General features: G+C 38.8%; 1 protein-coding gene across 1 annotated transcript in view; it reads left to right on the top strand.

Annotated features, from left to right (window-relative positions):
- CHM (CHM Rab escort protein) overlaps window positions 1-13,375 on the top strand; it is a 144,815-nt gene that overhangs the window by 64,818 nt on the left and 66,622 nt on the right. The window contains exon 8 of the mRNA XM_084638216.1: window positions 1,835-2,060. Within this exon, the coding sequence (XP_084494342.1) occupies window positions 1,835-2,060 (226 nt within the window). The remainder of the gene's footprint in view (window positions 1-1,834; window positions 2,061-13,375) is intronic.

Here is a 13,375-nt window from a genome sequence, read left to right on the forward strand (position 1 = left end):
GGTAAAAACTCATTAGGCCAAAGTGCTTTATAGATTACAGGCAATTTCAGGTTTGCTGCTGGTGGAAGAAATAGAGGTACTCAGAGAAAGAATATAAGGTGGTATTTAGAAAATTTATTAGGTACCAAAAAAGAGACACCACATCAATTTTAGATGCAATTCATTGATTCATATACTAGCATGACATTAGATTTATTTTACTTCCAGAGATAGTTACACAGACTTTGTTACCAGATTTAAAGCCACCCTTGAAATAATTAAATATATTTTTAGTTAAGTTTAACTAATTGAAATTTTTCAGAACTTTAAAGCTGCTCCTCTTGAGACCATTATATTCATTTGGGAGGGCAGATTTCTAATGGGGAGTGCATGGCAGTGAATTTTTTCAAAAGCTTTTTCTCTAAAATGTAATATTATATAGAAAGCCTAAAATGGAGAAAGGCTGAGCTACCTTTTTTATAAAGACAATACAATAAAAGAAAATGTAGTGTATTTTATGATTTGCTGCATGGCTGTACATAGGTAGTAAAATATATTTGTAATAAAACAGTGGCTGAAGTTCAGATAGAAAATATACTTTTGTAATATTTGTCATTGCACTATAGGAAATGTCTGAATTATAGTCCTGAGTTTTGAAATGACCAGAATAAGCCTAAGAAAAGAGACTTCTTAATTATATAGAATGACATGAGTAGCTGAAATACAGCAGTTGCCATTTAAATGAAAAAGAAAAAATTATTAACCATGGTAATTAAATTTAACACAATATTTGAATTTTCTTTAAGTATGTGAAGTGTTGCAGACATGCAATATCTGCATTGAGAGAGCTTCTTAAGGATTTATGTATCTACAAGTGCATCAACAATAATATTAAAAAAAGGAAGGGAAATCCTAATCATCTGCTCTTCATTCCCTGGTACATCCCATCTCCACTCAGTTGTTGTTTTTTTATTAATAATAAGTCAGCCATTTACAATACAGACGCCCCCCAACTTACGCAATCATTCTGTTCCGGAAAGCCTTTCATTTCTCGAATTTTGTGTGAGTCAGAAATGTATACCCGTACAGTACGCAAAAATTTCCGCAACTCGAAAATCCCGTTTCTGGCTTGTGGAACTTTTTCCGTAAGTGCGAATTTACATACACCTGGGGAGAGTCTGTATATTCCAAGTGTTCAGCATTCAGGATGCTGTTCTAAGAGCTTGTATGCTTTAACTACACCCATATAATTAAAATGTTACAACACACGTGTCTCCCAAGTGATGCAACCTGTTTCAAGATGCCTCATCCCACTTGAACTTATCCTTTTCCCTTCTGGGAGTAAGCTATACTAGTATAAAGGCACCTTTATGCTGATATAACTGTCCACACTAGGGGATGTCACTATTTTGGTAGAAAATTGCATCCCTAATAGAAATAGCTAAATTGTACAAAAATTATATTTAGATCAGGCCTAACTCACTGAATAGATGAAAACATTTTTAGATGTGTCACTACTACTCTGTTCTCCTAAAACCTGCCAGACTACTGGAGTCTCTTCACAGGCAGTGGATTTCTGTCATTCTTAAAAGTAAATTTTTTGAGATTCTTTTTTTAATTCAAAGTCAAGGCTGACCGTCCATTTTTAACTTCTGTCTCTTTGGCTTACCCATTTCCAATTAGACACATTGAAAAATTAAGTTGTCATTACTAAACTGTAATATTTTCTTTTGTGTTCACCTTTAAAAGAAACATTCTTACATTTAAATATTTTTAATTGGAATTCTAGTGGGGAAAAATTGCCGTGTTAAATTGCATCCTTTACTTGAATTCTATTTTTTTTTTTCTGTAACAGATTACAAGGAACGTAAATTTTCAGAATACTTGAAAACCCAGAAATTAACATCTAACTTGCAGCACTTTATTCTGCATTCTATTTCAATGGTGTCGGAGGCTGACAGTGGCACCATAGATGGGCTGAAGGCAACAAAGCACTTTCTTCAGTGTCTTGGCCGCTATGGCAATACACCCTTTTTGTTTCCTTTGTATGGTCAAGGAGAGATCCCACAATGTTTCTGCAGGTAAGCAGGACTTTTTATATTTTTTTTAATAGTAAGTGGAAATATTTGATAACCTTATGCTAACACATTTCTGTAGACTTGTAATAACATCACTTTTGTTTGGCTTGTATTTTTGTAGATTAGAAAATTTTCAACTCGTTCTTACAGTTTTTAGAAAAGAGATTGCTTTTAGAGCAGTGTAGCATTCAACTGGCCATTTCAGTGTGACTGTTTAGAAGAAGGGGGTAAAAGTTCATCTGTTTTAATTTTAAAAAGCAGAAATTTTAAGATTCTGTTAACTTAAATAATATGGCATAAATTTAACGATGACTGACTATAAGTAGAACTTTTTGACTGGCTATCAATGATGGGCAGTCATGGCAATAATACATTGCTACATTGTAAATGTGCTACATTACCTTTTCAGAACAGTATTAAGTCACTTAAAACACTGCCTTCCTAAAAGGGATCCCATTGCACTTGTTGGTAGTGTGACGGGTTCGGTCACAGAGACCCCCTTGGGACTGTCACCTGATGTGCTGAAATTACCTCTGAGCCTGTTTTGCCTACCAGTTTTGGACTCCTGAACCCTGTCTTGTTGAACTAGACATGTTAGCCTTCTGCAACACAGACCCAGAGTCTAGTCCACGCTTCCAAAGCTGCAGTCTTAACTGCAAACAGCTCAGCAGGTTACCTGTCTACAACACCCAAATATCCAGTTCCCAATGGGATCCAAACCCCAAATAAATCTGTTTGACTCTGTAGAAAGCTTATACATAAATTGTCTGCCCTCTATAATACTGATAGAGAGAAATGCACAGCTGTTTACTCCCACAGTTATTTATCACTTACTCTGGGTTTATTAATAAACAAAAGTGATTTTATTAAGTATGAAAAGTAGGATTTAAGTGATTTCAAGGAATAACAGCCAGAACAAAGTAAGTCACAAAACAAAATAAAACCAAACACGCAAGTCTAAGCCTAATACATTAAGAAACTGATTACAGGTAATATCTCACCCTCAAAGATGTTCCAATAAGCTTCTTTCACAGATTAGAGTCCTTCCTAGTCTGGGCCCAGTCCTTTCCTCTGGTACAGTCCTTGTTCCAGCAGATATCTTAGGTCGTAAGCAGGGTTTTTTTCTTGACTGGCCGCCTTCACCCCCGCCCCCCACGCCCATAACTTTGGCACAAGACGGGAATCTTTTGTCTGTGCTTGTCCCCACCCCCGCCTCATCAATGGAAAAGTACAAGGATTAGGATGGATTCCAGTATCAAGTGACAGTTTTCTGAGTCCTGATACTACATTGTTCACAGAATGTACAAGTACTGCAGTTCTGGGTTCTTACTTCAAAAATACTCATACTTCTGTACTACACCCAGTCCCTGAAAATAATTAAGATAAGGAGAGGCATTGATTCTAAAATAAAAACTTGTTGATCATACTTCTCTGACAATACACAGCAGTCCTCTTGTTCTAGTAACATTGCTGGGGCCATGACAGTGACACTCATTTCCTCAGCTCCAAAGTCTGGCTAATAGGATGGTTAATCATCTTACTATGTCAGGGTTCCCTCCCCACTCTGAACTCTGGGGTACATATATGGGGACTCGCATGAAAGACCCCCTAAGTTTATTTCTACCAGCTTAGGTTAAAAACTTCCCCAAGGCACAAATCCTTCCTTGCCCTTGGATGGTACTGCTGCCACCACCAAGTGAGTTAGCCAAAGATTCAGGAAAATGACCACTTGGAGTTCCTGGTTCCCCAAAATATCCCCCCAAACCCCTTCACCCCCTTTCCTGGGGAGGCTTGAGAATAATATGCCAACCAAATAGGTAAACAAGGTGAGCACAGACCAGACCCTTGGGTTTTTAGGACACTAAAAACCAATCAGGTTCTTAAAAGCAGAACTTTATTATAAAGGAAGAAAGTAAAATAAGCACCTCTGTAAAATCAGGATGGAAGGTAATTTTACAGGGTAATAAGATTTAAAACACAGAGGATTCCCCTCTAGGCAAAACTTCAAAGTTACAAAAAACAGGAATAAACCTCCCTCTTAGCATAGGGAAAATTCACAAGCTAAAACAAAAGATAATCGAACGCATTTCCTTGCTATTGCTTACAATTTCTGTAATTTTAGATGTATTATTTCAGTAGAAGCTGGATTACTTGCTTGGTCTCTCTTTGTCTCGAGAGGGAATGCACAAAAAGCACAGACAAAACCTTGCCCCCCTCATCCCCTGATTTTGAAAGTATCTTTTCCCCATTGGTCCTTCTGGTCAGGTGCCAACTAGGTTAATGGAATTGATTAACCCCTTACAGGTAAGTGATTCTGTACCTCTGGCCAGGAGGGATTTGATATCACTGCATAAATAAAGGTTGTTACCCTTCCCTTTATATGTATGACACTAGAGTACGTGTTTCTAGAGGGGCCAGGGAGTCAGACTAGAGCAAAGGCTCTTAAGCAAAGTAAACTGTCATGGGATAAGAGGGAAGGTCCTCTCATGGATTGGTAACTGTTTAAAAGATGGGAAACAAAGGGTAGGAATAAATGGCCAGTTTTCAGAATGGAGAGAGGAAAATAGTTGTGTCCCCCAGGTGTGGTAAATAGTGCTGTCTGTTCTGGGCCTAGTCCGATTCAATTTATTCATAAATGATCTGGAAAAAGGGGTTAAACAGTGAGGTGGCAAGATTTGCAGACTCAAAAATTCTGGAGTCTGAGGCAGACTGCAAAGAGCTACAAACGGATCTCTCAAAACTGGGTGACTGGGCAACAAAATGGCAGATGAAATTCAATGTTGATAAATGTAAAATAATGCACATTGGAAAACATAATCCCAATTATAAATCTAAAATGATGGGGCCTAAATAGGCTGTTACCACGCAAGAAAGATCTTGGAATCATTGTGGATAGTTCTTGGAACTATCCACAATGTGCAGCAGCAGTTAAAAAAGAAAGAGAACAGAATATTGGGAATCATCAAGAAAGGGATAGATAATAAGACTGAAAATATCGTATTGCTTCTATATAAATCCATGGGACACCCATATCTTGAATACGGTGTGTAGATGTTGTCACCCCATCTCAAAAAAGATGAATTAGAATTGGAAAATGTTCAGAAAAGGGCAACAGAAATGATACGGGGTTTGGAGCGGCTTCCATATGAGGAAAGATTAATAAGACTGAGACTTTCCAGCTTAGAAAAGAGACAACTACGGTGGGATAGGATAGATCTATAAAAGCATGACTGTTGCGGAGAAAGTAAATAAGGAAGTGTTGTTATTTGCTCCTTCTCATAACACAAGAAGTAGGGGTCACACAACGCACAGTCAGTCTGTGAAACTCCTTGCCAGAGGATGTTGTGAAGGCCAAGACTAAAAAAAGAACTAGATAAGCTCCCGTAGGATAGGTCCATCAATGGCTGTTAGCCTGGATGAGCAGGGATGGTGTCCCTAGCCTCTCTTTGCCAGAAGCTGGGAATGGGTTACAGGGGATGGATCATCTGGTGATTACCTGTTCTGTTCATTTCCTCTGGGGCACCTGGCATTGACCACTCTTGGAAGACAGGATACTGGGCCAGATGGACCTTTTGGTCTGACCCAGTATGGCCGTTATGTTCTTAAATGGGCACCACTGAGCACCAGATTACTCCCTCCCCCTGATAGTTCAGATAGCCTTTGGAAGCATGACATTATAGAGGAATCTCCTCTTACATGGCTGGTAAGTCACTTTCTCACCCACCCTTTGCAGGTGCTAACTTGTGCACTTGAAGGAAAAATTATGTGTATTGTAATTATTAGTATAGGACCAACAGGATGCTTTGATCTGTGATGGTATCTGAGAGTGGGTTTTCTATAAATGTCGTTACAAGGTCTGATGTGGGGGGTTGTTTAGACTGCAGTGAGTGTGGTCATTTTTACACGTGCTTTGCCATTGTTTCCTTTGTGTGTTCAATAATCACTTTCCTCCTTTCTAATCTCAACAATGGACTCTTAATTTCTCTTCTCTGATAAGAGGATTCCAGCTTTTAGGCCACTCGCAGCTGGAAGGGTCATCCTAGCAGCATAGGGTCCAAATTTGGCTGTCTAGAGGGTGGACATGATCTCTCAGTACCACAGTGGTGGGGGTATGGGGAGGTGTATTCTCTCTGAATATACATTGCCACAACCATTGCTTTGAATTGAAGGGCCCTCTTCTCTCAGAGAAAGAACATGGTGGTAAAATGTGAAAACCCTGTGGATTTGCCTTGACAGGTGGTTAAATGCATGGACAAAAAGGCAGCAGCCATTACAGGCAAAACGGTGTACTTCTTTACAGGTGCCAGGATAAACACTGAATATGAAAAATAAGTTCCATTGTACCATTTCTGGGTTGAGTTCCTCAGGAGCATGTCTGTATACTTTAGGAGTAACAGCCCTCTGCCTAATTTCTAAATTCTGATTTTGATTTCAATACAATGATTTGTGTCAGTAAAATTTTGTTTATGGGGCTTACTGTTGTCAGCTGTTTTTTTGCAATTTGTTTCTTTCATCAGATGTCTTGAGCACGTATCCAATTCTGAATTGCGGATGAGAATTCAGTAACTTAATGAATGCAATAGGCTTTTAGGCCTTTCTTAACAAAATGGCTTATTCTTAATTTCTGATAATCTTGGATGACAAAATACACAGTTCACCAACTTCTTAACTAAGCAAATATTTATGTATTTTAGACATTATGGCCCCCAATCCTATAGCTGCATCAGTGTGGGTGGATTGTTATGCTCACTTTACTTCAGCAGAACTTCACTTGGGCTGAGAGGTCTGTGCATGGGAATCAGACCGCGGTGATGGTGACTTCTCACCATTTAGCCACTCTAATACTCTGCTTACTAATCTGTCTCACTGTGATGTCTTCTGATATTCTAAATCACTAACCACCTTCAAGCAGGTGATATTTTATTTTCAAACAAACAGTGAGATAAATGTTTTCTTCATTTCCCATCAAAAGGTGGAATTTCCTCACTACAATTTCACTGGCACACGTTTACAGAAGACCTAAGGAGTTGCTGGCTCGATGGCCAGACAGGCAGTATTCTGTTTTACACCAGTGATAGGTTTAAAGGGACCGCATAGTCTTAAACACACTTCTCTCTGGAAAATTTTTATCTATCATTGTTAGTTAATATCCCTGGGACTATAAGAATTCTTCAGACTGGACAAACTCTTTGATTGTGCCCATGGTATTCCACTATTTTGGGTACTTTTATTTCAAGTAATGGTCAACATTTATAGTTAGAGAAAGGAGATTGTCTATGAGGCTTGAGACTAATTGCTTTATGTCAAATTGTGAGCGTATCCATTTTAAAAAAGATTTAAAGTACCACTGTAATAAAAATAAAAACCTGAAATCTTAACATTTCTTGTTTAAATGAATATTGAAACAATTTAGAAAGCAGTCACAGCTTCATTTTTTATATTAAATTAATTTTGACTGTTATAGATGACCTACCATGGGTATTGTCTTGCTAAAACTGAACAATATCTGAAGTATATAGTTCAGTCTGTATAGTAAAGTTGTAACTCTACTGCCTATACATCATATCCTACAGTTTTTATCACCAGGTTATCAGAATAAGGTGTCACCTGTTCTGTGATTTCTAACCACCGTTCTATATTCTGTTTTAATGTAAGCCTCTTAAGCATTTCTTGCAGCCAGCTACACTGTGTTCTCATCAAGGCTACTGTTATAAATGGCATACATGCATATTTATGTGAATGATTCAAAGACATTTGTAAGTCACATCCTTGCATTCTAAATGGATTCTGCATAAACAGTACAACACTTTATAAGTACTGAAGACATTTGAGTGAATAAAAACAGCATTAATTCTTTATTGGTTTAAACAGGTATGTTTTAATAGAGAAAACTAAACTATTTTATGTCACTGTTACGAACCTTCCAGTATGCCAAGGTACAGATGTGAGATTTCTATCTCTATAAATTGGATTTGTGCTACAAGAAAGGTCATTGGAATTCACATTGTTCCATGCTTACAAGCAAAGGAACGTTTCCCAGCCTTTATTATAGCTTCTTTTGTTTTTAACATGTTGATATGAGACCAAAATCATTCTTCCTGTCTTCTGAGACAGTATCTGGAATTATGCTTGAACAAAAAAAAAAGATATCCCATACCTTGAAGAAAAGCCTCTCACACCTCTAGAATGGAGTTCTGTTTATATTCTTAACCAGTTGAATGTGAAGTATGTGCAATAAGAATAGGGAATTGATATGGAAAACTTCTCTATTAGCAAGACAGCACCAGCATGCTTTTGCCTACTTGTAACTCAGCTACCTTGGAAATACAATACGTAAAGTAATGCAGCACTTCAGCATCTTCTGGGAAACAGAGAGAGAGTGCCAAGATTGCAATCAACATGCAGCACAAATTATTCTTGCACTACACTATATAAGGCACTAGTGATTGAGCGTTCAGAATATTTAGTATAATTTTGATCTTTGCATTGTAGGGAAACCATTAAAGGACAACCAAAATGTTTCCTGGGTTGGGAGGTTTAACTTGCAAGAAAGCTTGACTTGGCCAATACAGTAACTTGGTTATGGGAGATTTTCATGGTCATCTTAAAATCCAGAATGTATGTTAATTAGCCGTTTGGTGTAGTAGCTCATTTATGAACCAGAGAACATGATTTAGAGGTGAGGGGCTAGTTTGCAATTGAATCAGGCAGAATTTCTTTACATACAGTTGTTGAAATATTAAACTGCGAAGGCAGCAATAGAAGGAAGGAGGCTTAAATTGATTTGATAGAGATGGACACTTTATTTTGAGAAGACAAGGATTGGAAAGCACATCTAACTATATTATAAAGAGAGGAGTGAGGTATGCATTGATTCCTAGGTTTTTAGAAGAATGTCCTGATGAGTCATTTTTACTTACTTTGGCCTTTCATGTTCCCCAGTAATTTACTGTTTTCTATTTCAGACATTTTTGAAAGACATGAGATTTGGCTCAGAGCAACAATTTGCTAAAGACTTCTATTCTAGCTTGTCTGCCTCCCTTTAACCCCAAATTTTTGAGAAATAATCGTCTATAACCCCTGCTTGAAGTAGTTTCCATCATATACAGGGTTTACAGTTTGGTTCAATGGCTCTGAGTACTCCCACAATACAAATTGTTCCAGCACCCTTGACTATAACTGATATAAAAGCAAGCAACTCTGAAATGTGTTCTTTCACGGAAAGCTTCTATTCTATACTTACAGGATGGAAGTGAGTGAGTTTACAATACTTACAAGATAATGAGGAAAATTACCTAGAGAAACACCCAATGTAGGAATAGCATTGTATTGTTTCATGCTAACTTTATTAAAATATTGTGTACTTCTATGCCTGTTATGTTCATATATTAGCACCCATTACCAAAGTATCTGAGCACCTTCCAAGAGGAAAAAATGGTGACACTTTTCCTGACCACAAAAGCCAGGTTGAGCTTTTAAATTATTATTGAAAATAGAAGAGTGAGATTGTTGGAGTGCAAAAAGTACCATTGCTAGAAAGCTTAGGCAAGAGGTATGTTTTGCATTCCGTCTGAATGCAGTGGAGTCTATTGATGATTTTTTATTACTTCTGGTGGTGACTTCTACAGTCTCTGTTTCCTGTTAAGGTTTTGTGACTCTCTGTTGGTTGACCTATTTGGAACAAAGCTGTCATGGGAGGTTGTGGAGAGAGAGACTTTTTCAGGTAGCCTGGAGGAATTCCGTGCAGGGCTTTTAAAATTGAGGAAGACCCCTATTTTCAATGGGGAACATGTACAAAAAGCAGTAATTTAGAGTGGTTTGTTCCCCATGAGCTGTGTTGATAAGCAAGTGGGCTCTTGCATTTTGAAATAACGAATACTGTTTCAAGACATAAGACTTCATTTTGTAGATATAGAGAACTGATAAAAAGAAAAGGAGTACTTGTGGCACCTTAGAGACTAACCAATTTATTTGAGCATAAGCTTTCGTGAGCTACAGCTCACTTCATCGGATGCATACTGTGGAAAATACAGAAGATGCTTTTATACATACAAACCATGAAAAAATGGGTGTTTACCACTACAAAAGGTTTTCTCTCCTCCCACCCCACTCTCCTGTTGGTAATAGCTTATCTAAAGTGATCACTCTCCTTACAATGTGTATGATAATCAAGGTGGGCCATTTCCAGCACAAATCCAGGGTTTAACAAGAATGTCTGAGGAAGGGGGGGGAGGAAAAAACAAGGGGAAACAGGTTACCTTGCATAATGACTTAGCCACTCCCAGTCTCTATTCAAGCCTAAGTTAATTGTATCCAATTTGCAAATGAATTCCAATTCAACAGTCTCTTGCTGGAGTCTGGTTTTGAAGTTTTTCTGTTGTAATATCGCAACTTTCATGTCTGTAATCGCGCGTCCAGAGAGATTGAAGTGTTCGCCGACTGGTTTATGAATGTTTATAATTCTTGACATCTGATTTGTGTCCATTTATTCTTTTATGTAGAGACTGTCCAGTTTGCCCAGTGTGCATGGCAGAGGGGCATTGCTGGCACATGATGGCATATATCACATTGGTAGATGTGCAGGTGAACGAGCCTCTGATAGTGTGGCTGATGTTATTAGGCCCTGTGATGGTGTCCCCTGAATAGATACGTGGACGCAGTTGGCAACGGGCTTTGTTGCAAGGATAGGTTCCTGGGTTAGTGGTTCTGTTGTGTGGTATGTGGTTGCTGGTGAGTATTTGCTTCAGGTTGGGGGGCTGTCTGTAAGCAAGGACTGGCCTGTCTCCCAAGATTTGTGAGTGTTGGGTCATCCTTCAGGATAGGTTGTAGATCCTTAATAATGCGTTGGAGGGGTTTTAGTTGGGGGCTGAAGGTGACGGCTAGTGGCGTTCTGTTATTTTCTTTGTTAGGCCTGTCCTGTAGTAGGTGACTTCTGGGAACTCTTCTGGCTCTATCAATCTGTTTCTTCACTTCCGGAGGTGGGTATTGTAGTTGTAAGAATGCTTGATAGAGATCTTGTAGGCGTTTGTCTCTGTCTGAGGGGTTGGAGCAAATGCGGTTGTATCGCAGAGCTTGGCTGTAGACAATGGATCGTGTGGGTGGTCAGGGTGAAAGCTGGAGGCATGTAGGTAGGAATAGCGGTCAGTAGGTTTCCGGTATAGGGTGGTGGTTATGTGACCATTGCTTATTAGCACTGTAGTGTGCAGGAAGTGGATCTCTTGTGTGAACTGGACCAGGCTGAGGTTGATGGTGGGATGGAAATTGTTGAAATCATGGTGGAATTCCTCAAGGGCTTCTTTTCCATGGGTCCAGATGATGAAGATGTCATCAATATAGCGCAAGTAGAGTAGGGGCATTAGGGGACAAGAGCTGAGGAAGCGTTCTAAGTCAGCCATAAATATGTTGGCATACTGTGGGGTCATGCGGGTACCCATAGCAGTGCCGCTGATTTGAAGGTATACATTGTCCCCAAATGTAAAATAGTTATGGGTAAGGACAAAGTCACAAAGTTCAGCCACCAGGTTAGCCGTGACATTATCGGGGATAGTGTTCTTGACGGCTTGTAGTCCATCTTTGTGTGGAATGTTGGTGTAGAGGGCTTCTACATCCCATAGTGGCCAGGATGGTGTTATCAGGAAGATCACCGATGGATTGTAGTTTCCTCAGGAAGTCAGTGGTGTCTCGAAGGTAGCTGGGAGTGCTGGTAGCGTAGGGCCTGAGGAGGGAGTCTACAAAGCCAGACAATCCTGCTGTCAGGGTGCCAATGCCTGAGATAATGGGGCGCCCAGGATTTCCAGGTTTATGGATCTTGGGTAGTAGATAGAATATCCCAGGTCGAGGTTCTAGGGGTGTGTCTGTGCGGATTTGATCTTGTGCTTTTTCAGGGAGTTTCTTGAGCAAATGATGTAGTTCCTTTTGGTAACCCTCAGTGGGATCAGAGGGTAATGGCTTGTAGAAAGTGGTGATGGTTAAGCCTAAATGTTAAGAATAAATGGATCATTATGGCCAGATCCTGAGACCAGTGGGATTTGGGTGCAATTTTCTGGCCCAGCCCCTGACAGTAGTGAGTGTTTTTTTGCCATTAAGGCTATTTGCATTTCAGAGTGGAGTGTAGAGCTCCCCAAGGCTGTGGATTAAGGTAGATCTGCGGATAGATTACACTGGCTGAAGTTACTGTGGAGGAGGAGAGTTCTTTGAAGTGCTATCTTATTTCTACCAACATCAACTTAATCTTATCTGGGTTCATCTTCACCCATCTGTTTTTCATTCTGGCTCTGATCTCAGTTTGTCATTAAGAGATCCAGGAGAAAATACAGGTGGTCCCTAGGAATCCTAACTAAAATTAGAGTCCGATCATGAAAATAATGATAGTAGCTGTTTCTCTTGTGATGAGGGAGAAGTTCTGATTAAGATGCATTGCCAAAATCTATATGCAGCCTGAGAATCTAGTCTAGGGTATAGTTGGTTTTGTAGGATGGATCTAGAAACTTCTTGTAAGAAACCAAAGGTTCAGAGATTGATAAGAGAAGTTGTGCTCTTGCATTTGAGACATCCATGTGATTTGTTCAAGCCTTCCAGGATGAGTCCAATAGTGTTGGTGTCATGTCTTCTGGAAAGCCTATATTTTTCCCAAGGTCTGTAGATTAGAACAATGCTTATGATTGATTTTGTCCGAGAACTTTTGGATTCGTCCCAAGACTTGCAACGAATTTGATGTTGTCTTTTTTTTTTTTAAATTTGTAGCTGTAAAGGAATAGAATAACTGCCTTGACTCCAGATTTGAGCAACTTGCATAGTTTTTGTGTAAATTTTGCAAGCATAAAAGTTGGCATGTTAATAAAATATGGAAAATTAAGACATGTTAACTTAACATGGTGTCAGATACGTGGGAAGATAGCATTGAGCTTTGTGAAATTAGCTATGGAGTATATCTGTGAAAACAGGACAGCTGATTTTATCAGATAATGGGATATGTTATCCATATCTGTGATCTGAGTTGAGTCCTAAATTTTAAAATGTTTAATTTGCATATTTGTATAGATTTGTATCAATTTTTGAGAGAACTTCATTTTTTTTGACCTGAAAATTCATCTTGGAAGTACTGTAAATATGAATCAAGTCAATTCTTAGGCACATTTTCTTTAAGTTCTAAATCTGAACAATACTTATCTTGCTCCCCTTTTCTGAACTTTTTACTTGCATTTAATTTAAATAATGGGGCTCTCGACATAGCAATTTAAAAAAAAGACATATTTTTCTTTAGTTACAGTTCATATTGGCATAGGGATGCAAAATGGGTAAGTGTAGTTAGCATGATT

The sequence above is a fragment of the Lepidochelys olivacea genome (genome assembly GCF_965140295.1).
Source record: "Lepidochelys olivacea isolate rLepOli2 genome assembly, chromosome: 9".
Lineage (NCBI taxonomy): Eukaryota > Metazoa > Chordata > Testudines > Cheloniidae > Lepidochelys > Lepidochelys olivacea.